Consider the following 21187-nt stretch of genomic DNA (forward strand, 5'->3'; position numbering starts at 1 on the left):
TCTTGCGCACTATACAAAGCAAACTGATCATAGAGAAGGAAACGAGAGAGAGTGCAGAATGTAGTGTTACAGTCATAGCTAGGATGTAGAGAAAGATCAACTTAATACAAAGCAAGTCCATCAAAATTCTGACAGCAGCAGGGAAGAAGCTGTTCAAGTTGGCTGGTAAGTGACCTCAGACTTTTCACGATAGAAGAAGGTAGAAGAGAATGTCGAGGGTGTGTGGAGTCCTTAATCATGCTGGCTGCTTTGCCAAGGCAGCAGGAAGTGTAGACAGAGTCAATGGATGGGAGGCTAGTTTGCTGATGGATTGAGCTATATTCATGACTTTTTGTAGTTCCTTACAGTCTTGGGCAGGGCGGGAACCATGCCAAAGTTGTGATACAACCAGAAAGAATACTTTCCATGGTGCATCTATAAAAGTTGGTGAGAGTCGTAGCCGACATGCCAAATTTCCTTAGTCTTCTAAGAAAGTAGAGGTGTTGGTGGATTTTCTTAACTATAGTGTTGGCATGGGGGAGGGGGGGGGGGGGGGGGGAGACCAGGACAGGTTGATGGTGATCTAAAAAACTTGAAGCTGTCCACCCTTTCTACTTTGTTCCCATTGATGTAGACAGGGGCATGTTCTCCTTTACGCTTCCTGAAGTCGATGACAATTTCCTTCGTTTTGTTGACATTGAGGGAGAGATTATTGTTGCTGAACCAGTTCACCACATTCTCTATCTCACTCCTGAATCCTGTCTCATCATTGAATTCTGACCCACTACGGTGGTGTGGTCAGCAAACTTGAAAATCGAATTGGAAGGGAATTTGGCCACAAAGTCATAGGTGTATAGGAAGCTATAGATGTAGGGGGCTGAGAACACAGTCTTGTGGGGCACCAGTATTGAGGAGGTGTTGTTGCCTATCTTTACTGATTATGGTTTGTGAGTTAGGAAGTTCAGGATCCAGATGCCGAGGGGGCTGCCAAGGCCCAGGCCACAGAGTCTGGAGATGAGGTTCATGGGAATAATGGTGTTGAAGGCTGTGCTGTAGTGAATAAATAGGAGTCTGACATAGGTGTCTTTGTTATCTAGATGTTTAAACCAGGCAGTTGGGATGTTCAGGCCCATCCCAGTAGCAGGATCTTCCAGTCGTCTGATGTTGAGCCCCACCGCAGGTTCCCCAGCGGCAGGACAGACGAGGCTTGCAAATTGCCATTGGCTTCAGTGGAACTGGAAAATCCTACTGGCAGCCAATGGCAAGTCAGCTCTGCTGTTGAAAATCCACCATTGTAGCCTGGAAAATTCCAGCTAAAGCGGGCAATTAATTCCCAATTAAGGGTCTCATCCCACCACCATTTTAACAGGCAGCAGTGGAGGCCTGTGCCCGAGGTGTAGCCCAGCAGGTTCAGCCCTACAGGCTGCTGGTCTGTGAATGGGGAGGGGGATGGAGTTTGCTTCCATTCTGAGCCTCCTCCGTCACCTAGAACCCACCCACACTCTCAGTTTTGCCTCCCTAAATCAGCCCTCCTTCTCCCTGCCTGTCCCTCCCTGTAGGACAAATTATACAAGAAGAAATATTGTGTGCTTGTGATAAAGAAATGGCAATGATCATGAATGATTTTAATTTACATTTAAACTGGAAAATCAGACTGCAGTTGTAGCTTGGTTGAGGAGTTCATAGAATGCTTCTGAGACAGTTTCTTACAGCAGCATGTTCTGGAACCAAGCAGAGTGCAGGTTGGTATTGTGTCATCTGTTATGAGCAGGAGAGGGTTTTATTTTAAAAATGCTAATTTCTACTCTCATGATCCATTTGTAAGCTTTGTTTCTAAAAAAATTGATATCCCTCTTTTATAAAACGGTGGTGTGTTTTCCAATCCTCTGAATAACTTGTGACACTGGTTTCAAGTTGACTAAATGAGGGTCTTTGTTGAAACCCATTGTATCTTGGAGCAGGTAATGTTTAGGCTATTAACACTATCTTGGGATAGTAAGAGTTGGGCTGGGACACGTACACTGTCTCTGGGGCTGGAATTCTGCCTTCGAAATGTAAAAACATTTGGTGTATTTCTCTGGAATTCGAACATCAGCAGTCACAGAGGGCAATTAGCATCCCTAATTAAGTCTATGACGGTTTTAAATTTCTCTGCTATGATTCATGGCTAATCCTGTATAGCCTTCTCCACTGAAGAAAAGAAATGATAACTTTTACAGGACCATCTGTGTGACTTAGCTATGTGTTTATTTTCCTTCCTGTTCTAACTGGGACAAATGTGACATAATTAATGATCTCAGAGTGAAGGCACCCCTACGTAGCAGCAACCACAACATGACTGAATTTTACACCTAGTTTGAAAGGGTAAATAATGGTCCAAGACAAGTTAATATTTTAAACTTAAATAAGGGAAACTATGTGGGCATGAAAGTTGAGCTAGTTGACATGAACTGGGACACTAGGCTAGGGGACACATCAACTGAGAAGCAATGGCAGGCACTTAAGGGGATATTTCAGAATAAGTATGTTCCTATTGAAAAGGAAAGTTTTAAGGGGAGGGCCCACCACCCATGGTTAACTAAAAGGGTTAAGGAAACTATCAAATTAAGGAAAAAACATTCAACTGCGCAAAAGGTGAGAGGCACAGATGATTCAGAACAGCAAAGAATAAATAAAAGGTTAAGTGTATGAGAGGAAGCTAGCTAGAACTGTAAAAACAGATGGCAAGAGTTCTACAGGTATTTAAAAAAAATAGTGAGTGTTAGTCCTCCAGAGAGAGAGAATGGGATGTTAATAGTACGTAATAAAAGAAATTGCAGATGAAATGAACAAATATTTTGTTTCTATCTTTATTATGAAGGATACAAAAATATTCCAGTAATAACTGTAAATCTGGAGAGGGAAGGATAATGGAACTTGCTGTAATCACAATCACTAGGGAAGGAGCAGTGGACTGACAAGTCTCTGCATCCTGTTGGACTTCACCCCAGTCAGTGGCTAATGAGGTGGTAGATATATTGGTGTTAATTTCCCAGAATTTGCTGGATTCTGGAAAGGTTCTATCAGAGTGTAAAGTAGCAAATACACCCTTCTATTCAAGGAAGGAGGGAGGCAGAAAACAGGAAACCAAAGGTCAGTTAGCAATATGTCAGTCATGGGGAAGATATTGGAATCGATCATTAAGGACGCTATAGCTGGGCACCTGTAAATTCTGATGTGGAGATGCTGGCGTTGGACTGGGGTAGGTACTGTAAGAAGTCTCAACACCAGGTTAAAGTCCAACAGGTTTATTTGGTAGCACAGCCACGAGTTTGAGCACTGGCCCTTCATCAGGTGAGTGGGAGTTGTGTTCACAAATAGGGCATATATAGACACAAACTCAATTTACAAGATAATGGTTGGAATGCGAGTCTTTACAAGTAATCAAGTCTTAAAAGGTACAGACAATGTGAGTGGAGAGAGGGTTAAGCACAGGTTGAAGAGATGTTATTGTCTCCAGCCAGGACAGTTAGTAAGATTTTGCAGCAAAAACTGACAGCCAAGTTCCACACACGAGGACGGCCTCAACTGGGATCTTGGGTTTACGTCGCACTACCTGTAACCCCCACGACTTGTCTGGGCTTGCGAAATCTCATCTAGTAAGTCCATCTAGTGAGCTTGGTCTGAACTCTCTCCAATGCATTTACATCCTTCCTTAAATAAGGAGACCTAAACTGAACACAACATCCAAGATGTGGTCTCACCAATGCCATGTTTAACATTCATAATTTTAATGTTCAATTTGTCTTGGAATAAAGGATAGCATTCCATTAGTCTTCTTAATTACTTGCTATACCTGCATACTAAGCTTTTGTGACTGATGCACCAGAATACCTAGATCCCTCTGCACCTCAAAATTCTGCAGTGGTTCTCCATGTAAGCAATACTCTCTTGTTTTATACTTCCTGCCAAAGTGAACAACTTCACATTTTCCCAAATTATACTCTTTGTGCCAGATTTTTGCCCTCTTACTCTATCTATCTCTATCCATCCGCAACTTCCTCATGTCCTCTTCACAACGTACTTTCCCACCTATTATGACAACTGCAAATTTAGCTACCATGACTCATGCTCACATCGAAGTCATTGATACTAAATTGTAAAAAGTTGAGATCCAAACTTGTCATCAGAAAAGACTCATTTATGCAGATTCTCCTGTTTTCTGCCAGCTAGCCAATCCTCTATTCATGCTAATATCCACCCCCACACCATGAATTTCACTTTCATAATCTTTGATGTGACATTTTATCAAATGTCTTCTAGAAATCCAAATGCAGTATGTTTACAGGTTCCCTTTCATCCAACATACCTGTTACTCTTTCAAATAAATCAAATAGATTAGTTAAGCTGTCTCTTCCTGATTATTATGGAATTTCCAAGTGCAGTAAGAAGTTTCAACACCAGGTTAAAATCCAACAGGTTTATTTGGTAGCACAAGCCAGTTGTGAGCAGGTTGTCTTATGAAAATAGGTTAGACAGACTGCGTTTGTTTCCACTGGGGTTTAGAAGAATGAGAGGTGACTTGATTAACATATATAAAATCCTGAACAGTTTTGATGAGGTGGATGTGGAAAAGATATTTCCTCTCATTGGCAAGTCCAGAACTAGGGAGTACTGTTTTAAAATTAAGGATCACATTTTTTTTAAAGACAGATGAAGAGAAGGTTGGAACTTTGCATCAGAAGGCAGTGGAGGTGGGGATCACTGAAATATTGTAAAGGTAGGTAGATTCTGATTAGGCAAGGGAATCAAAGGTTATCAGGAGAGATGGGAACATAGAACTTAAAACACAAACAGACAGATCAGCCATAATCTTATCAAATAGCAGAGCAGCCTTGAGGGGCCAAATGGCCAACTTCTCCTCTGATTTCATGTTTGTATGTTTGTAATATGATGCCTCCCCCTGCCCACCAATCCAGATGACAGTTTGGCTTTTTAGGGCATCCATGGTTCCATGTTCTCTCATGCCTCCTGCAATACCGTCAAAGGCCATTGATCCTGGTGGGCTGCAGAGTTGCTGGCCTCTGGTCAGCTTCTCGAGGCTGGATTTCCCCTGGAAATAAATGGAAATCTCGCCTCGTACTAATTAAAGAGTAGTCAGCCAAAAAATAAAGCAGGTCGAGCCTGCAAAATGGAGGTGGACTTGCCCTGACATTTCAGCTAGAGTCTAGGGATTCTGCTCCCAGTGTACATTCAGCACATTATCACAGGGAGATTGCTACAATAAGTGCGTTCTATGTTTTCTGAAACTGAACCACGCTGCTCAACTGCATAATTTTCCTTCAGTGAATGCTAGCTTTTTCTGCCACCGTCACTACTCCCCCACACAGCTGATCAGTGTGCATACTATTTGAAGGTGTCACATTTCTTCCTGGGCCCTGATCAGCATGCTGTCTGCGATGTTCCTTTGCTCAATGCAGTTGAATAATGCAGTCAAAAGATCAATCAGAAATGAGCTTAGGGGCCACAGTGTCTTAAACAGATTGTGGAGTCTCAAATTTCTCCTTGTGGATTTTTCCCCTTCCCTGCTCCAATAGATTTCCTAATTATTCGTTACTAAATAGGATGCAAGTTGTCATTTGCCACATTTTATTGAGGAGGAGGAGGACAGTTTAATTTATATTGTATAATTGGCAGCTGGAGCCACTGAGCTGCTTGCATTTTGGTGTACATTACAGCAGTTTATAATGGTGACTGTGCATCAAAATTGCCTCACTGCCTGCAAGTACCTGGGGACATCTTGAGGCAGCAAGTAAATGGTGCTATATAAATTCAATATAAAGTACTGAATTTATATAGCACCATTTACAGTCTAGACAACCTGTCTTCATTTTGACGGTAGTAGTGTGATTAAAATAGTCCAAACAAATATATTCTAGCCACAGAAGTAACAACTGATAAAGAACAAGAGTTGAATCAGTGAGATTGGTTGTGATTGAGTGTGGATTGGTTATAATTGAATGTAGGATCCAGCATGAGATTAGGTGCAATGACCTTTCTTGTCAGCTTGGATCTAGAATGGCCCTTTCGCAGGGTTCATAAATTGGACTCAATTTGAATTTGAATTGGTTTTTGCAGCAAGCAAGGAAATGGATTAAGGATGTGCCCTGTCCAATCTATGCATTAGTTTTGTAACTCTCAAGAAAGAAATACCATTTTTTAAAACAAAAAATCAGTGAGAGAGCAGGAAGAGTTGACTTCATGAGGGGAGAAAAAAATGAAATCAAAATTACACTCACCACTTGACTCTATCCTTGTCCGATTGAATGGTTTCTTGCATACATATGGTAGGGCAGCTTCACAAGGGCTAGTTTGCCAGCGACCATCAGAATCAGAGCTCAGCGTGGCACAGCTAGATTCCTCAAGATGATATGAACCAAATCCACCTAAATGGAATAAAGTGCAAAGTTTCAGCTGAGTAGTTGGTTTAACTTCAGGGGGCTCTCGAGGCAAGTTAAAGTGTGTATTACATTCTGCGAGATTCCACCAGCTTTGTGCGCTGACTGAAGAGTTTGGACAGTTTGGAAGAGAAATAAAACGATGATGGGAAGAAAACAAAACAATAGCAGTTCAGAGGAATGGTGGAGATAGAGTAAGACCCCAGTTACTGAGAAAAGCACAATCAAGAAAAGCAATAAACAGAAGGAAGAATCAGAAACAGAATGATCTGAATAAATGGAGGGATAGAGCAAAGAAGGAGCAGAAAAGAAAGAATATAGACAAGAGACAAAAAGAGAAGAGCCAAAAAAAGAGAAATGGCCCTTCCCCTAATGCTTTGGTTGACTTTACATGATCACTACCAAAACCATTTTTACACCTAAACCAAGAAAAACCCAACTGCATAATTTAGTTGCAAGTTATCACAATCTGCATTGAAATCTCATCTCCCGTAGCTTTCAGTTATTAACCACACAGTTTGAAAATAAAATAACAGAGCCTTGGAAATGAAAAGTTTTTACTTACCATCATCCCAATAAACAAACGCTAAAGGTGTTCCATCTGACCACTGCCAGCCAGCAGCCATGTTCAGCTGATTCAGACCAATCCACATTTTCTTCGGAACATTTGATTGCTCTATTAAAATAACATATTAGTTCTAAATGAAACATGTAGAAATATTTGATGCAGGTAATATTTAAAAGAGCTTTGGAACTACTATTCAGGCCAATCACATTGATTTGGTTAATGTTGGAAGAACAGCTACAGCATCTCCTAAAGTTGGAGTTTAAAACAGACAGACCAGAGTTGCAAGGTGAAGATAGTAAGTTACAAACCTGTCAAGGCTGAGAATATGAGGTCCTGCCCAAATTCAACAGCAAGATCTCAATAATAATCTTTACTGGCTGATTGCCAGTTGAGAGTTCCAGTGGCAGGAGGTGGCAGCCAAGGCCCTTGGGATTTGTAAATTGGAAGGATGGAGTTGGGGTAGCCATGATATCTGGGCAGGCTGATGGGGTAAAGCGAGAAACCAAAGGTTTTCACGAGGTAGGGAAGCTCTTGCTTTCTGGAGCCGTCATCCCTCAACTCCTTTTCATATGCCAGGTTTCCCCAAGTCCTGATAAATACAACTAGCCACAGTTAAATTTAAATTCAGCTTCCAAATTGCAGGGTAAACTAGCAATACATCATAGGACAACTGCAGAACTGGCCTGATCCTATAGTTAGATAATGCTTGTTGACCAATTAACATTCATGGCTGTAACCTGAACTATAGTGGAAGAGCTAAAAAAATGAGAAAGATAAATACCATCCACTATACTATGTATGGAAAATCCATTTGCCGTTGTCTGGATGCCATCTAGTGTTACAAATCAATTATATATGATATTTCAATACAAAAGTGAAAGATTTTAAAAGACCCTGCTGAGTCAGAGTTCCTGCTGCAGTGTAATCATTTCACAGGAGGCAATTATCTTTATTCATTCAAAGGATGTGGGCATTGCTGCCCAGGCCACCATTTATTGCCCATCCCTAGTTGCCCTTAAGAAGCAGGTGGTGAGCTGCCTTGAACTACTGCAGTCCACGTGGTGTAGGTACACTCAGTGCTGCTTGCAAGGGTGTTCAAGGATTCTGAACAGCAATGGTGAAGTAGTGGCTATGTATTTACAGGTCAATATGGTGACTAACTTGGATGGGAACTTCCAAGTGGTGGTGTTCCTCGGTATCTGCTGCACTTATCTTTCTCTAGATTGTAGTGTTTGTGGATTTGGAAGGTGTTGCCTGAGGAACCTTGGTGAGTTCCTGAAATGCATCTTGTAGATGATACACATTGTTGCTACTGTGTGTCAGTGGTAGTGGGAATGAATGTTTGTGGATGGAATGCCAATCAACATTGACACAAAGATAAGTGGAAAAGCAAATTGTGCGGAGGGTGTAGAAAGTCTGCAGAGGGATCTAGATAGGCTAAGCGAGTGGGCGAGGACCTGGCAGATGGAATACAATGTTGGCAAGTGTGAGGTTATCCACTTTGGCAGGAATAATAGTAGGAGGGACTACTATTTAAAGGGCGAAAAGCTGCAGCATGCTATGGTGCAGAGGGACCTGGGGATCCTTGTGCGTGAGTCGCAAAAACCCAGCCTGCAGGTGCAGCAGGTGATCAGGAAGGCAAATGGGATGCTGGCCTTCATAGCGAGGGGGATTGAATATAAAAGTAGGGAGGACTTGCTACAACTGTACAGGGCACTGGTGAGGCCGCAGCTGAAGTACTGTGTGCAGTTTTGGTCACCGCACTTGCGCAAGGATATTTTGGCCTTGGAGGGAGTGCAGAGGAGGTTCACTAGGCTGATACCAGAGTTGAGGGGGATGAACTATGAAGAGAGGCTGAATAGACTGGGCTTGTACTCGGAGTTTAGAAGGATGAGGGGGGATCTTATTGAGACGTATAAGATGATGAAGGGGATGGATAGGGTAGAGATTGAGAGGTTCTTCCTGCTCAGAAAGGACAGCAGGACTGGGGACACAGCCTCAAGATTGGCGGGGGGGGGGGGGGGGGGGGGGGGGGGGGGCAGTTTAGAACGGAGTTGAGGAGGAACTTCTTCACTCAAAGGGTGGTGAATCTCTGGAATTCTCTGCCCGTTGAAGTGGTGGAGGCTACCTCGCTAAATATATTTAAGACCCGGGTAGATAGGTTTTTGGTAGGCAATGGGATTAAGGGTTATGGGGAGAAAGCGGGAAAGTGGAACTGAGCCACTTCAGATCAGCCATGATCTTACTGAATGGCGGGGCAGGCTCGAGGGGCTAGTTGGCCTACTCCTGCTCCTATTTCTTACGTTCTTATTTTATGTTCAAGCACGCTGTTTTGTCTTGGATGATGTCAATTTTCCTGAATGTTGGAGCTGAACTCATCCAGGCAAGGATAGTTATGTAGAAATTACATATGGAAAAAAGCTATTTAATTTAATAAATTAGTGCTAGTGTTTTAACACACATTAGCAGTAGCCCTAATTTCATATGTTCATTGTATTTCCTCATCTTCAAGTTGTTTCTGTTGCGATTGCACCATTAGTAATGCATTTTTAAAAGTTGACATGGTTTCCCTGTGAAGAGTAAAAGGATCCTGATCTCTGAGCCAAATTTAATCTTTTACGTATTCCACTGTTTAAAAGAAACTCTTGATTCACTGGAAAAAGAGTACATCTCTGCCTAGTTTATTCTATCCCTTAAGAATTTTATGCACCCATCAAGTTATCTATTTCTGATGTAGTGATTTTGACTCAAACTGTCAGCTTTTTCCTCTGCTTTCCTACTTCCTCATATCAGGCACCATTTATGTGATTCCACACTGTACCTTTGATGTTGCTCAACATCTTTCTAACAGCACAGAGCCCAAAACTACAACTAGCGCTCAAAATGTGATCTTACTCAGATTTGCATTTTTACTTGCATGTTTTGTACCTAAAGTCTAGTATTTCCACATTTTTTTTTTACATCATATCCTACATGATGTGTTGTGTTTAATGTCTTGTGAACCTTCAAATTTCTCTCCTTTATCACATTACTGTAAAGCCTGGCTAAACATAACTTGATTAAAAATAAAGAAAAAGTTACAGCATAAATCGACTTCTACAGCAAAGTCTGACTGAACATTCTGCAGATCCTTATCTTCACTTTACCATAGGGCGGCACAGTGGTTAGCACTGCTGTCTCACAGCTCCAAGGACCTGGGCTCAATACCGGCCTCGGGTGACTACGTGTGTGGAGTTTCCCCATGTGTTGATTTCCTCTGGGTGCTCCAGTTTCCTCCCACACTACAAAGATGCACAGGCCGTGTGGATGGGGCACGGTAAATCGCCCCTTAGTGCCTCAAGATGTGTAGGTTGGGTGGATTAACCACGATAACAGTGTGGGGCCAAATAGGTAGGAAGTGGCAGAGGACTTGGGTAAGATACTTGTTGTCGACTCAATGGGCTGAAGGCCTCTTCTGCACTGTAGGGATTCTTTGTTTGGCAATTTTTAATGGAGCATTATAATCATAGTTTGTTCCATATTTTCACAAGCTGTCAGTATTAATAGAGGCCAAGTCATGGGCAGAAAGTCAGGAAATCTTTTTGTATTTTGACAGATTATTTCATGTGCGCCATGGATAAGAAACACTAACTCACCAGAAATGTACTTCTGTTCTTTCAGATCAGCAATACTCAGTAAATCCCCTCCTTGAATCTGACAGGAAAGACGAGCTTCACTCCAAGAGAGAAAAGACTGGAAGTTAAATTGGTAACAAGTCTGTTCTGTGCTATCTTTTTCCCAGAAAGTTTTGCATTCAGTATCTGTAAAACAGTGAAACAATATTTACTTCTACTGTGCTAAATAAATACAGCAAATAGCGATGAGTGTTTAATAGTTAATTTGAGAAAAAGAGAAGGAAAGGCAAAATGTATTCTTGATCATTTATTAAAATGCAATTAGAATAAAATAGTTGCAGATCTGCTGTGCTCAGTCCAAAAAGAAAGCTATAATGATAATCAAAGCACCATCTTTCTCAGTAGCCTGTGTCACAGACTAACTGGTAATTTCCCATCCAACTTGTCTGCGACTGAGGACATTTTGTTTCACATTACAGTAACCATATAGGAAAGAAGAACTCATTTCTGATGGAAGTAATGGACAGCATTGTGGAAAATTGCCTCAGGAATGAAAGCTGGCATTTTCTGTTTTACATTCCTCAGCTCACTCACAGAAAGTGAAGGTTAGCAATTGGAGAGCAGTTTTTACACCATCGGACATATCAAAATCCTTTCTAGCCAGTGAGGCGCTTCTGAAATGCAGTCACTGCTGCCATGGAGGAAACGTCAGTAAGAAGTCTGACAACGCTTCCAACCCTTGGACTGAAACCTGGTGTTGTCAGACTTCTTACTGTGTTTACCCCAGTCCAACGCCGGCATCTCCACATCATGGAGGGAATGTGGCAGCTGAGTTAAGTACAACAAACATCCACAAACTGTAAAGTGATAATGACCAAGTAATCTTGTGATATCGATTGAAAGATAAAACACTGACTAGAACAACTGGAATAACTGTCCTGTTCTTCTCTGAAATAGTCATGATGTGGAGATGCCGGTGTTGGACTGGGGTAAACACATTAAGAAGTCTCACAACACCAGGTTAAAGTCCAACAGGTTTATTTGGCAGCAAACACCACCAGCTTTCGAGCGCTGCTCCTTCATCAGGCAAGTAGGAGTTCTGTCAGAAAGAAAAAAATTGCTAGGTGGCACAGAGTGGAAAATTGCAAGCCTATACCAAGTTAGATTTGGTTCCAATTTCGGAGCGCTGGTCCTTCATCAGGTAAGTGGGAGTTCTGCCAGGACTTCCACTTACCTAACGAAGGAGCAGTGTTCCAAAAGCTAGTGGCGTTTGCTACCAAATAAACCTGTTGGACTTTAACCTGGTGTTGTGAGACTTCTTACTGTCTCTGAAATAGTGCCATGGGTCAGAGAGTTTTAGCAACTCTCCCTCAATACTACCCTGGAGTGTCAGCCTTGATTTTTGCGCTCAAGCCCTGCTCTTGAACCCAAAAGCTTGTGACTCAAGAGAGGACTGTGCTACCAAACGAGCCACAACTGATACAGTAACTTTCATCTATTAAAATGCCTGAGAGTGGTGGGAAGAGGAAGAAAAGGCAGCATAGAAGGAAAAAACAAAAACCGCTAGGTTGCACAGAGTGGAAAATTGCAAGCCTACACCAAGTTAGATTTGGTTCCAATTTTGGGAAAAGCCTTTTCACTTTCTTCCACACAAAACATTCACATCTGTGCTAATGTAAAAAAATAAATCACACACTGTAATTTCCCTATGAGTCAGAAATAGAATTATAGAAATCCTAGAAACTCTACAATGCAGACGGAGGCCATTCAGCCCATCAAGTCTGCACCAACAACAATCCTACCCAGATCCTATCCCCCTAACCCCATGCATTTACCCTACTAAACCCAAGACATTAAGGGTCAATAGCACGCACAATCCAACTAACCAGCACATCTCTGAAGTATTGGTATTGAAGACAGACCACTTATTTTTTCATAATAATGCCCCAAAGGTACATTGCTGGAATACGTATAGCTGATTTTGTAATTCATGTATTTGAGAGGTGTAACTTTTAATTTTAGGAATATAACTTTTAGGTTGGAGATTAAAGTGTTAAATGGAAACCTCAATTAAGAGTCTTGCAAACAACCTTAAAGTGCATGAAAATCAAACAAACTTGGGTTAATTACAGTTAACAGCTAACCAATGTTTATTTTACAAGGTCAGAATTAAAAAAAGTGTAAAGCCCAAACAACGAATCGTCCATCTCCGGATTTGCAATGGAACCAGAGGACTAAATTGTTTATGTCGTTCCCAGATGAAGAGATGCTAAAGGCAGTTGGTCACCAAGGGAATTCCTTAATTGGGACAGCAAGTCTAGAGCGGGGGCAATTATATCCATTAAAAACATAAATTATTTATTTGGGTGACAGAATCAAAAGGGGTTTTTTTTAAAGTTAATTAATGTTTTGTTTGAAAAAGTCCTCAAATATGTTACATTTTCTTGGAGAAAATGGAAATTTAGACAATTGTCTAAATTGTCTAAATTTAGAAATTTAGACAATTTCTAAATTGTGGAAATTTAGACAATTCTTTAATTTTTCCACAGAGAAGACAATTGCAGTTTTGGTCTTGTGTAGGCTGTAGCTCATCCTCTGGCAGGAGTAGGGGGGAGGTTGGAAATAAATGTTGGTGAGACCTGCGTCTTAAACAGGGATGATACTAAATTATTATTGTTTACCATGTAGGTTGCGATGAGGGGCTTGAGCTTAGAATTTGGGGAGGGGGGAAAACAAGCTGGAAGATCTGTCTTTCCATAACTATAATAACCCTCGCAGTGAAAACCAGTCAGGCTTCACTGCATTCTCTGACCCAAGTTTGAATTGAAAAGTTCACAGTTGTGAGGTGTTGGAGAATTTGGAGGATCACATATCTAAAAGCCAATGGAAAGATATTTTGAGGAAATTTCATTCCTCAAAAAGAATATAGTTGCAGTACTAAGGAGAAAATAAAGTGAATTTTAGAGGGATGCAGAATCTTTTGGACGGTACTAGGAAAAGTGATTGAACCTTCAAGACTTTGTACAATAAAACAACGTCTGAGGGGAAGTAAAAAGTAGAATTGAGTTTATAGCATAAATTTTTATAAGCTATAGTTAGCGTTCAATTGGTGGTGCTTGCTTTGTTTGGTTTCTCTTCCTATACAGTAAAGCTTGTTATTGCTTAAGAACATGAAGTCTTATGGCACAGATCTTTCAGTTAATCACTGGGTGTTCAGATTTGGTGTCCTTGGGGCCATAACATTCATGAAACGAAAACTCTCACCCGAATTTTTTGGATGGCGGGGGCTCAACCCATTGATTGGCAGTAGGCAGGATTACTGTTCCAATTTGCACAGATGTCTCATCTTGGAGAGTCGTTGGCCAGACTGCCTGACAGCAACTCTCCAGCCCACCCAGGCACAGTGCTGCAATGGTAGAAAAAGCATTGCAATGTTGTGCTTGAGGCACAGTGTCATGACATGGAGGCCAAGTAATTGGCAGGGGGCTCAGGGAGGCGAGGGCAGGGGACTCCTGGGGAGGTTGCCAGGGGAGCAGTTGGGTTATTGGTGGATAGGCCAGGGTGGGATGGGGTTGGATTACTGGAGATGTCCAGTCTGCCAATCTACAAAAACATCCAGGACGAGTACTTTGGCATGAAGTGCTGAATAATTGAGCTGTTGAAGCTCAAAATGACCTTTCTCTACACTGTACAACATTTTGAGGAGGTTGTCAGAGCTAAGGGCCATGGCAACTGAAAGCAAGATTGCCATTGGCAGAATAACTAAAATCAGGGAAGTACACAAGGCCAGAAGCAAAGTAGCACAGAGATACAGGCTTGGAGGGATGGAAGAAGCTGTAGAAAAAGGGAGGGGCAAAGTCATGGATGGACTTGAAAAGAAGCATGATGATTTTAAACTGAAGGTGCTGATCGACAGGGAACTGGCAAAAATCAGCAAGGTGAGTGAATGAGGTTGGAGCAAGACATGAACTGTGAAGTTTTATACATGAACGTATAAACTAAGAGCAGAAGTAGACCAAGGCCCCTTGAGCCTGCTCTGTCATTCAATAAGATCACGGTTGATCTAATTCATTTATGCCTAGTCTTGATATTCTTGATAAACAAGGGGTGAAAGGTTCTGTCCATTTCTGACTTCAAAATATTTGTCTCAAACCAATTTGTCTTAAATGGGTAATCACATATTGTTAAAGAGTGACCCAGAGTTCTAAATTATCCCACAAGACAAAACATTCTTTTCACATCCACCTTGTCAAATCCCCTCAGGATGTTACATATTTTAATCAAGCCACCATTTACTCTTCTAAACTTCAATGGATACAAACCTAGCCTGTCCAACACTTCCTCATAAGATAACTCACCCATGGCAGGTCTTAATGTAGTAAACCTCTGAACTGTTTCCAATGCATTCCATCTTTCCTTTAATAAGGAGTTGATTAGTGTACATAGTACTCCAGATGTGATCTCATCAATGCCCTGTATAACTGAAGCACAACTTCCCTGGTCTTGTATTCAATTATTCGTGCAATAAATGATAACATTCTTTGCTAATTACTTGCTGCACCTACAACTAACGTTTTGTGATTCATGCATTAGAGCACTCAGATCCTTCTGCATCTCAGTGCTCCATAATCTCTCACTTTTTAGACAATATGCTTCTCTTATTTGTCCTGCCAAAACAGACAAATTCACATTGTTCCACATTATTCTCCCTTTGCCAGACCCTTGCTTACTCTCCTAACTTACTTATATCCTTTTGTAGTATCATGTCCTCTCTACAAATTAACTTTCCTTTCTTTATGTCATAAGTAAACTTATCAATCATCCAAAGCACTTACACAAGTTGTAAGGATGCAGCCCTAGCACTGATCACTGTGGTAATTACTTGTCACATGCTATCAAACAGAAAATTACCCTTTTATGCCTGCTCTATTTCCATTTAGTTTCCTGTTAGCTGATAATCTATCTATGCCATATTTTCCTTTGATGTGGCACCTTTTCACATGCCTTCTGAAAATCCAAGTACAGTACAGCAACCAGTTTTCCTTTATCCACAGCATCTGTTACTTTCTCAAATAACTCAATCAAATTTGTTAAACATGATTTCTCTTTTCCAAAACCATGCTGATTCTGCCTGATTAGCTTGAATTTATCCAAGTGCCCTGTTATAACCTCTTTAGAGCTAACATTTTCCCTACGACAGGTGTTAAGCTAGCTGGCCTGAAACTTCCTGCTTTGAGTCTCCATCCAATTTGAGCAAAGGAGTTACATCAGCTATTTTCCAATATAATGGAACCTTCCCCAAATCTAGTGAATTTTGGAAAATTGAGACCAATGCATCAACTACCTCACTGATCACTACTTCTAAGACCTGAGGATGAAGTCCATCAGGACCAGGGAACTTAAATAGTTGCAACTGTGGGCTGACAACTGAGTTGACAGGTACCATTTTTCTGCTGATTGTAATTTTCTTGAGTTCCTCCCTCCCTTCCAAATTCCTGATTTAGGCTATTTCTGGGATGTTACTTATATCATCTACAGTGAAGACCAATGCAAAATATCTATTTAATTCATTTGCCACCTCCTTATTTTCTAGTATTAATTTCCCAGAATCATCTTTACCTTTTTTTCAGTTAGCCATGGATGGTGCGTCCACCCTTGGAATTTTTCCTTGCTCTGAGCCATATCTATTCTGCGTATTCTAAAATAGCCCCTTAAATGTCTGCCACTGCATCTCCATTGACCTATTCCTTAACCTAAATTGCTAATTTCACTAGCTCTGTTTTCTAGCCCTCATAATTTAAATTTAAAATACTTAAAGCCACTCTTCTCTGCCTCAAACTCAGTAAAATTCAACTGTACTTTGGTCACTGCTACCAAGGGTTGCCTTCACTACGGCATTATTAATCAATCCTTTTTCATTGCACAATGGGATTGGATTAATCTAGCCTATCCACTGGTTCACGTCAGAATATACTTATTTAACTATTCCAAAAACATTACCTGAATCTGTCATCTACTCTCTTTGCCTATCAGATTTTTCTGTTTATATGTAGATTAAAAGCCACCAAGATAACCGCCATACTGTTCCGAAAAGTTCCTACTACTTCTTCATTAATACCCTGTGCTACTGTGTGATTGCTGTTAGGGAACCTGTATCATTCCTCATCTCTACCCAGACTGCTTCTATATTCATTGAAGCTACAGTGCAGGAGGCAGACATATGACCCATCAAGTCTGCACCGAATATAATCCCACCCAGGCCCTATCCCTATAAACCCCCATGGCATTTACCCTAGCTAATCCCTCTGACACTAAAGGGGCAATTTGGCATAGCTAATCCACCTAACTTGCATATCTTTGGACTGTTCTGGTTTCCTAAACTTGGTTCATCCCCCTCTATTCTACTAGTATAGTCTTTAACAAACAAAACCGCCCTTCCACCTTTTCCCGAGCTTCCCAAGAGAGACATTTCCTTCAATATTTAGATCCCAATCTGTGTGATCCAGCAGGCATTTCTCTATAATGGTTTTTAGATTGTAATTAATTTTGAGATAAGCACAGGTTTTTGTTAAGTGAACAATAGGAAATCAGCTAGGAGGCCATCAGAATAGCGAGCTCTAGAAACAATGAAGGCACAGACAAGGGTTTCAGCGTAGACTGATTGACGGAGGATCAGAGTTGATCAAGAGGTCGAACTTGATAATCTTGGTGGTGGAATGGGGTTGTGGTCAGAAACTCAACTGAGATTGCAAGATGTCTTGTGCAGCTTAAGGTAATCACTGAGGATGGAAGAAGAGGACAGGAAATAGCTTGCAGCAACAGGAACCAAAATAGCTTCAACTTCTTGATATTTCATTGGGAGGGGTTCAAGGAGGTGGTTGGTGGCTGGACAGAGGCAATTGTTAACAGCGAAAGCAGGGGTGGGGGGGAGGGGGGGAATGGGTGTTGTCACCATAGAAAGCATTCTTTCTAGTTGTATCAAAGCTTGGTATCAGTTTTGCTCTACCCAAGACCACAAAGAACTATAAGAAGGTCGTGAACATAGCCCAATCCATCACGCAAACCAGCCTCCCATCTACTGACTGTCTACACTTCCCAGTACTTCAGCAAAGCAGCCAACATAATTAAGGGCCCTATGCACCCTGGACATTCTCTTGTCCACCTTCTTCCATCGGGAAAAAGACACAAAAGTCTGAGGTCATGTACCAACTGACTCAAGAACAGCTTCTTTCCTGCTGCTGTCAGACTTTTGACTGGACCTACCTTTCATCAAGTTGATCTTTCTCTGCATCCCAACTGTGACTGTAACACTACATTCTGCACACTCTCCTTACCTTCTCTATGAACTGTAAGTTTAGTCTGTAAGACGCACAAGAAACAATACTTATCACTGTATGTTAATATATGTGACAATAATAAACCAAATATCAAATCAAAAATGTATTTTTTGATAACACCAAAGGTTAGCACATAGATGAAAAATTGGACGGTCAAGAGAAAGATCCTGGGGAATTGCAAAGATAACACTGCAAGTGTGTGAACAGAGGACATTGCATGTAATTGTCTGGCTCCCATTAGACAGATAAAAAGTGGGACCAAGCTCAGGCAATTCCACCCAACTTGACGACAGAGCAGCAACCTTGGAGGAAGGTAGCGTGGTCAATTTTGTCAAAAGCTATTGACAGGTCAAAAAAGATGAAAGGGAATAGTTTATCATGATCAATCACAAAGAATGTTATTTGTGACTTGAACAAGGATCATTCAGTATTGTCTCCGGCCAGAAAACATGATTGGGAGGATTCAGACAAGATGGATAAGAATTTGGCAACACTTTCAAGAACTTCCAAGGAAAGGGAGGTCAGAAATGGGATAATTGTTTACAATAATGATCAAGAGTAGTTTTGTTTGAAAAGTAGGATGTTGACAGAAGATTTGAAGCAGAAGGGAGAGGAAACAACACCAGAGGAAAGGCAGCCATCAGCCAGATTAGCTAACAATGGGATCCAAGAAAGAAACTGAGCAGTCAACAGTTTGGCTGGAATAGGATTGAGGGAGCAAGAGATGAGTCTGAATTGTAAGGAAGGGCTAAAGAAATTGGCCATTGAAACCTGGAGAGCAGCGTTTTGAGTTAAGCCCAAGCAACATTATGGCCTAGCGAGCAGCTGGTCTATTAAGGAACACCAATGCTCAGGTCCAGCCAATGTTAATAGTTGGGCCTCATTGTCATGCTACTGGTCAAATTCCCAACCAAAATATACTGGAAGTTGTCAGGACTCAGCCAACCAGGTGTCACAATCAGATGGCAGGATACCAACATGTGACTACAGGAAATAGTCCTCAGCACTAAGCTAAGTCTTTAAAATCATAGGAAACATGGTTTAAGATGGTAAACTATCAGGAAACCCTTGTTCAGACAGTGTGTTGAGCACAATGAATAAACAATTAAATAATGAAATTGAGACAAAGGTCATGGAATCCTTTAAGAAACTAATGAGGTACTACAGATTTCTGCATGGATAATTCAAATCATTAAATAGCCTCCCTAACAGTAATGAGAAGTTAGACAATAAAATTATTACTACATAGTTTGCTTGCAATTTTGGCACTGCAACTGCAGAATAAAATATAGAATTACATATCAAAATGCAAAGAAATTTATACAATTTGAAAATTGGTTTTAAAATTAAATAAAGGCACATTTGATATGACACATGGTAACAAGTTGAGAAAGTAAAGGGAAAATAGTAATGGGTGAGGAAGTCTTAGTGGCAGGATGTTAATAGGGGTGTCCCTCGGGGATTGTACTGTAACCTCAACTATTCACCACATTCATTAACTTAGATTTATGGTACAATGTTAGCAAGTGTGAGGTTATCCACTTTGGCAGGAATAATAGGAGGAGGGATTACTATTTAAAGGGTGAAAAGCTGCAGCATGCTACGGTGCAGAGGGACCTGGGGGTCCTTGCGCATGAGTTGCAAAAACCCAGTCTGCAGGTGCAGCAGGTGATCAAGAAGGCGAATGGAATGTTGGCCTTTATAGCGATGGGGATAGGATATAAAAGCAGGGAGGTCTTGCTGCAACTGTACAAGGCACTGGTGAGGCCGCAGCTGGAGTACTGTGTGCAGTTTTGGTTGCTGCACTTGCGCAAGGATATTTTGGCCTTGGAGGGAGTGCAGAGGAGGTTCACTAGGCTGATACCGGAGATGAGGGGGTTGGACTATGAAGGGAGGCTGAATAGACTGGGTCTGTACTTGTTGGAGTTTAGAAGGATGAGGGGGGATCTTATAGGATGTATAAGATGATGAAGGGGATGGATAGGGTAGAGGTTGAGAGGTTCTTCCCGCTCAGAAAGGACAGCAGGACTAGAGGGCACAGCCTCAAGATAAGGCGGGGGGGGGGCGCAGTTTAGAACGGAGTTGAGGAGGAACTTCTTCACTCAAAGGGTGGTGAATCTCTGGAATTCTCTGCCCGTTGAAGTGGTTGAGGCTACCTCACTGAATATATTTAAGACACGGGTAGATAGGTTTTTGGTAGGCAAGGGAATTAAGGGTTATGGGGAGAAAGCGGGAAAGTGGAACTGATCCACTTCAGATCAGCCATGATCTTATTGAATGGCGGGGCAGGCTCGAAGGGCTAGATGGCCTACTCCTGCTCCTATTTCTTACGTTCTTATGTTCTTAGATGACAGGATAGAAAACTTTAAATGCAATTACGACAGTAGCATAGGCAGGATTGTAAACAGTGTAGATGGAAGTATAAAATTACAAAGAGATATAGACTGATTAATTGAATTGGCAAAATGATGGCAAATAAATTTCCACGTAGGAAACGTGGACTTAAAGGATAGGCAATGGCGTTTTCTAAAGAACAGAAAGCTAGAAACAGTAGAATAGTCAAGTACGTCATGAACATGTCAAAAAAGTGTGCAAAACTCAAAGGCTAATTGAACGCTGGCCTTCATATCTAGAGAACTAGAATACAAGATGGTAGAAGCCATGCTGCAACTACACAAAGCCCCGGTTTGACATCACCTGAAGTACTTGGAGTGGTTTTCGGCACTGCACCTTAGTTAAGATACGTTGGCCTTGGAGGCAGTGCAGTGTCGGTTTACCAGAGTGATAGCTGAACGGAGGGTAGAATCACAAAAAGATGACACAAATTTAGGTTTTAGTCCCTGGAATGTATAAAATTAATGACAGATTGGGTTGAAATTTCAGATATTAAAGAGAACAAATTAAGTGAAACTAGCTAAGGTTACTGAGAGCCAAGGACTCGAAGACCTAAAAAGGTTAGAGCTACGCCTTTTAAGGACTGAAATTAGGAAATGCTTCCACATATAAAAAGGAAGGCAAGTTCTGCAAACAACTGATGTTGAATTGATTCTTAATTGTAACACCAAGATGGATAGGTTTCTGCTAGCTAAAAGATATTAAAAGGGAAACAGGGCAGCAGACGAGTGAAGGAGCAGAGAGAGAGCTAAGTTTTTACCTGTTAAAAACCTGTTTAAAATAAGTTTAGAGCACTTTGTTCTTTGTAGAACTGTTTAAAGCATTTATTTTATTGTATTTACTGCTTTAAGAATTCTG

General features: G+C 41.3%; 1 protein-coding gene across 1 annotated transcript in view; it reads right to left on the bottom strand.

Moving 5' to 3' along the window:
* The window catches only part of ly75 (lymphocyte antigen 75), a 142949-nt gene that overhangs the window by 91381 nt on the left and 30381 nt on the right, over positions 1 to 21187 (bottom strand). The window contains exons 4-6 of the mRNA XM_080199145.1: positions 10620 to 10784; positions 6982 to 7092; positions 6258 to 6404 (exon numbers count right to left, since the gene is read on the bottom strand). Coding sequence (XP_080055271.1) covers positions 6258 to 6404; positions 6982 to 7092; positions 10620 to 10784 — 423 coding nt within the window. The remainder of the gene's footprint in view (positions 1 to 6257; positions 6405 to 6981; positions 7093 to 10619; positions 10785 to 21187) is intronic.

Source organism: Carcharhinus amblyrhynchos, chromosome 11 (genome assembly GCF_965287045.1).
Source record: "Carcharhinus amblyrhynchos chromosome 11, sCarAmb.v2.hapA, whole genome shotgun sequence".
NCBI lineage: Eukaryota > Metazoa > Chordata > Chondrichthyes > Carcharhiniformes > Carcharhinidae > Carcharhinus > Carcharhinus amblyrhynchos.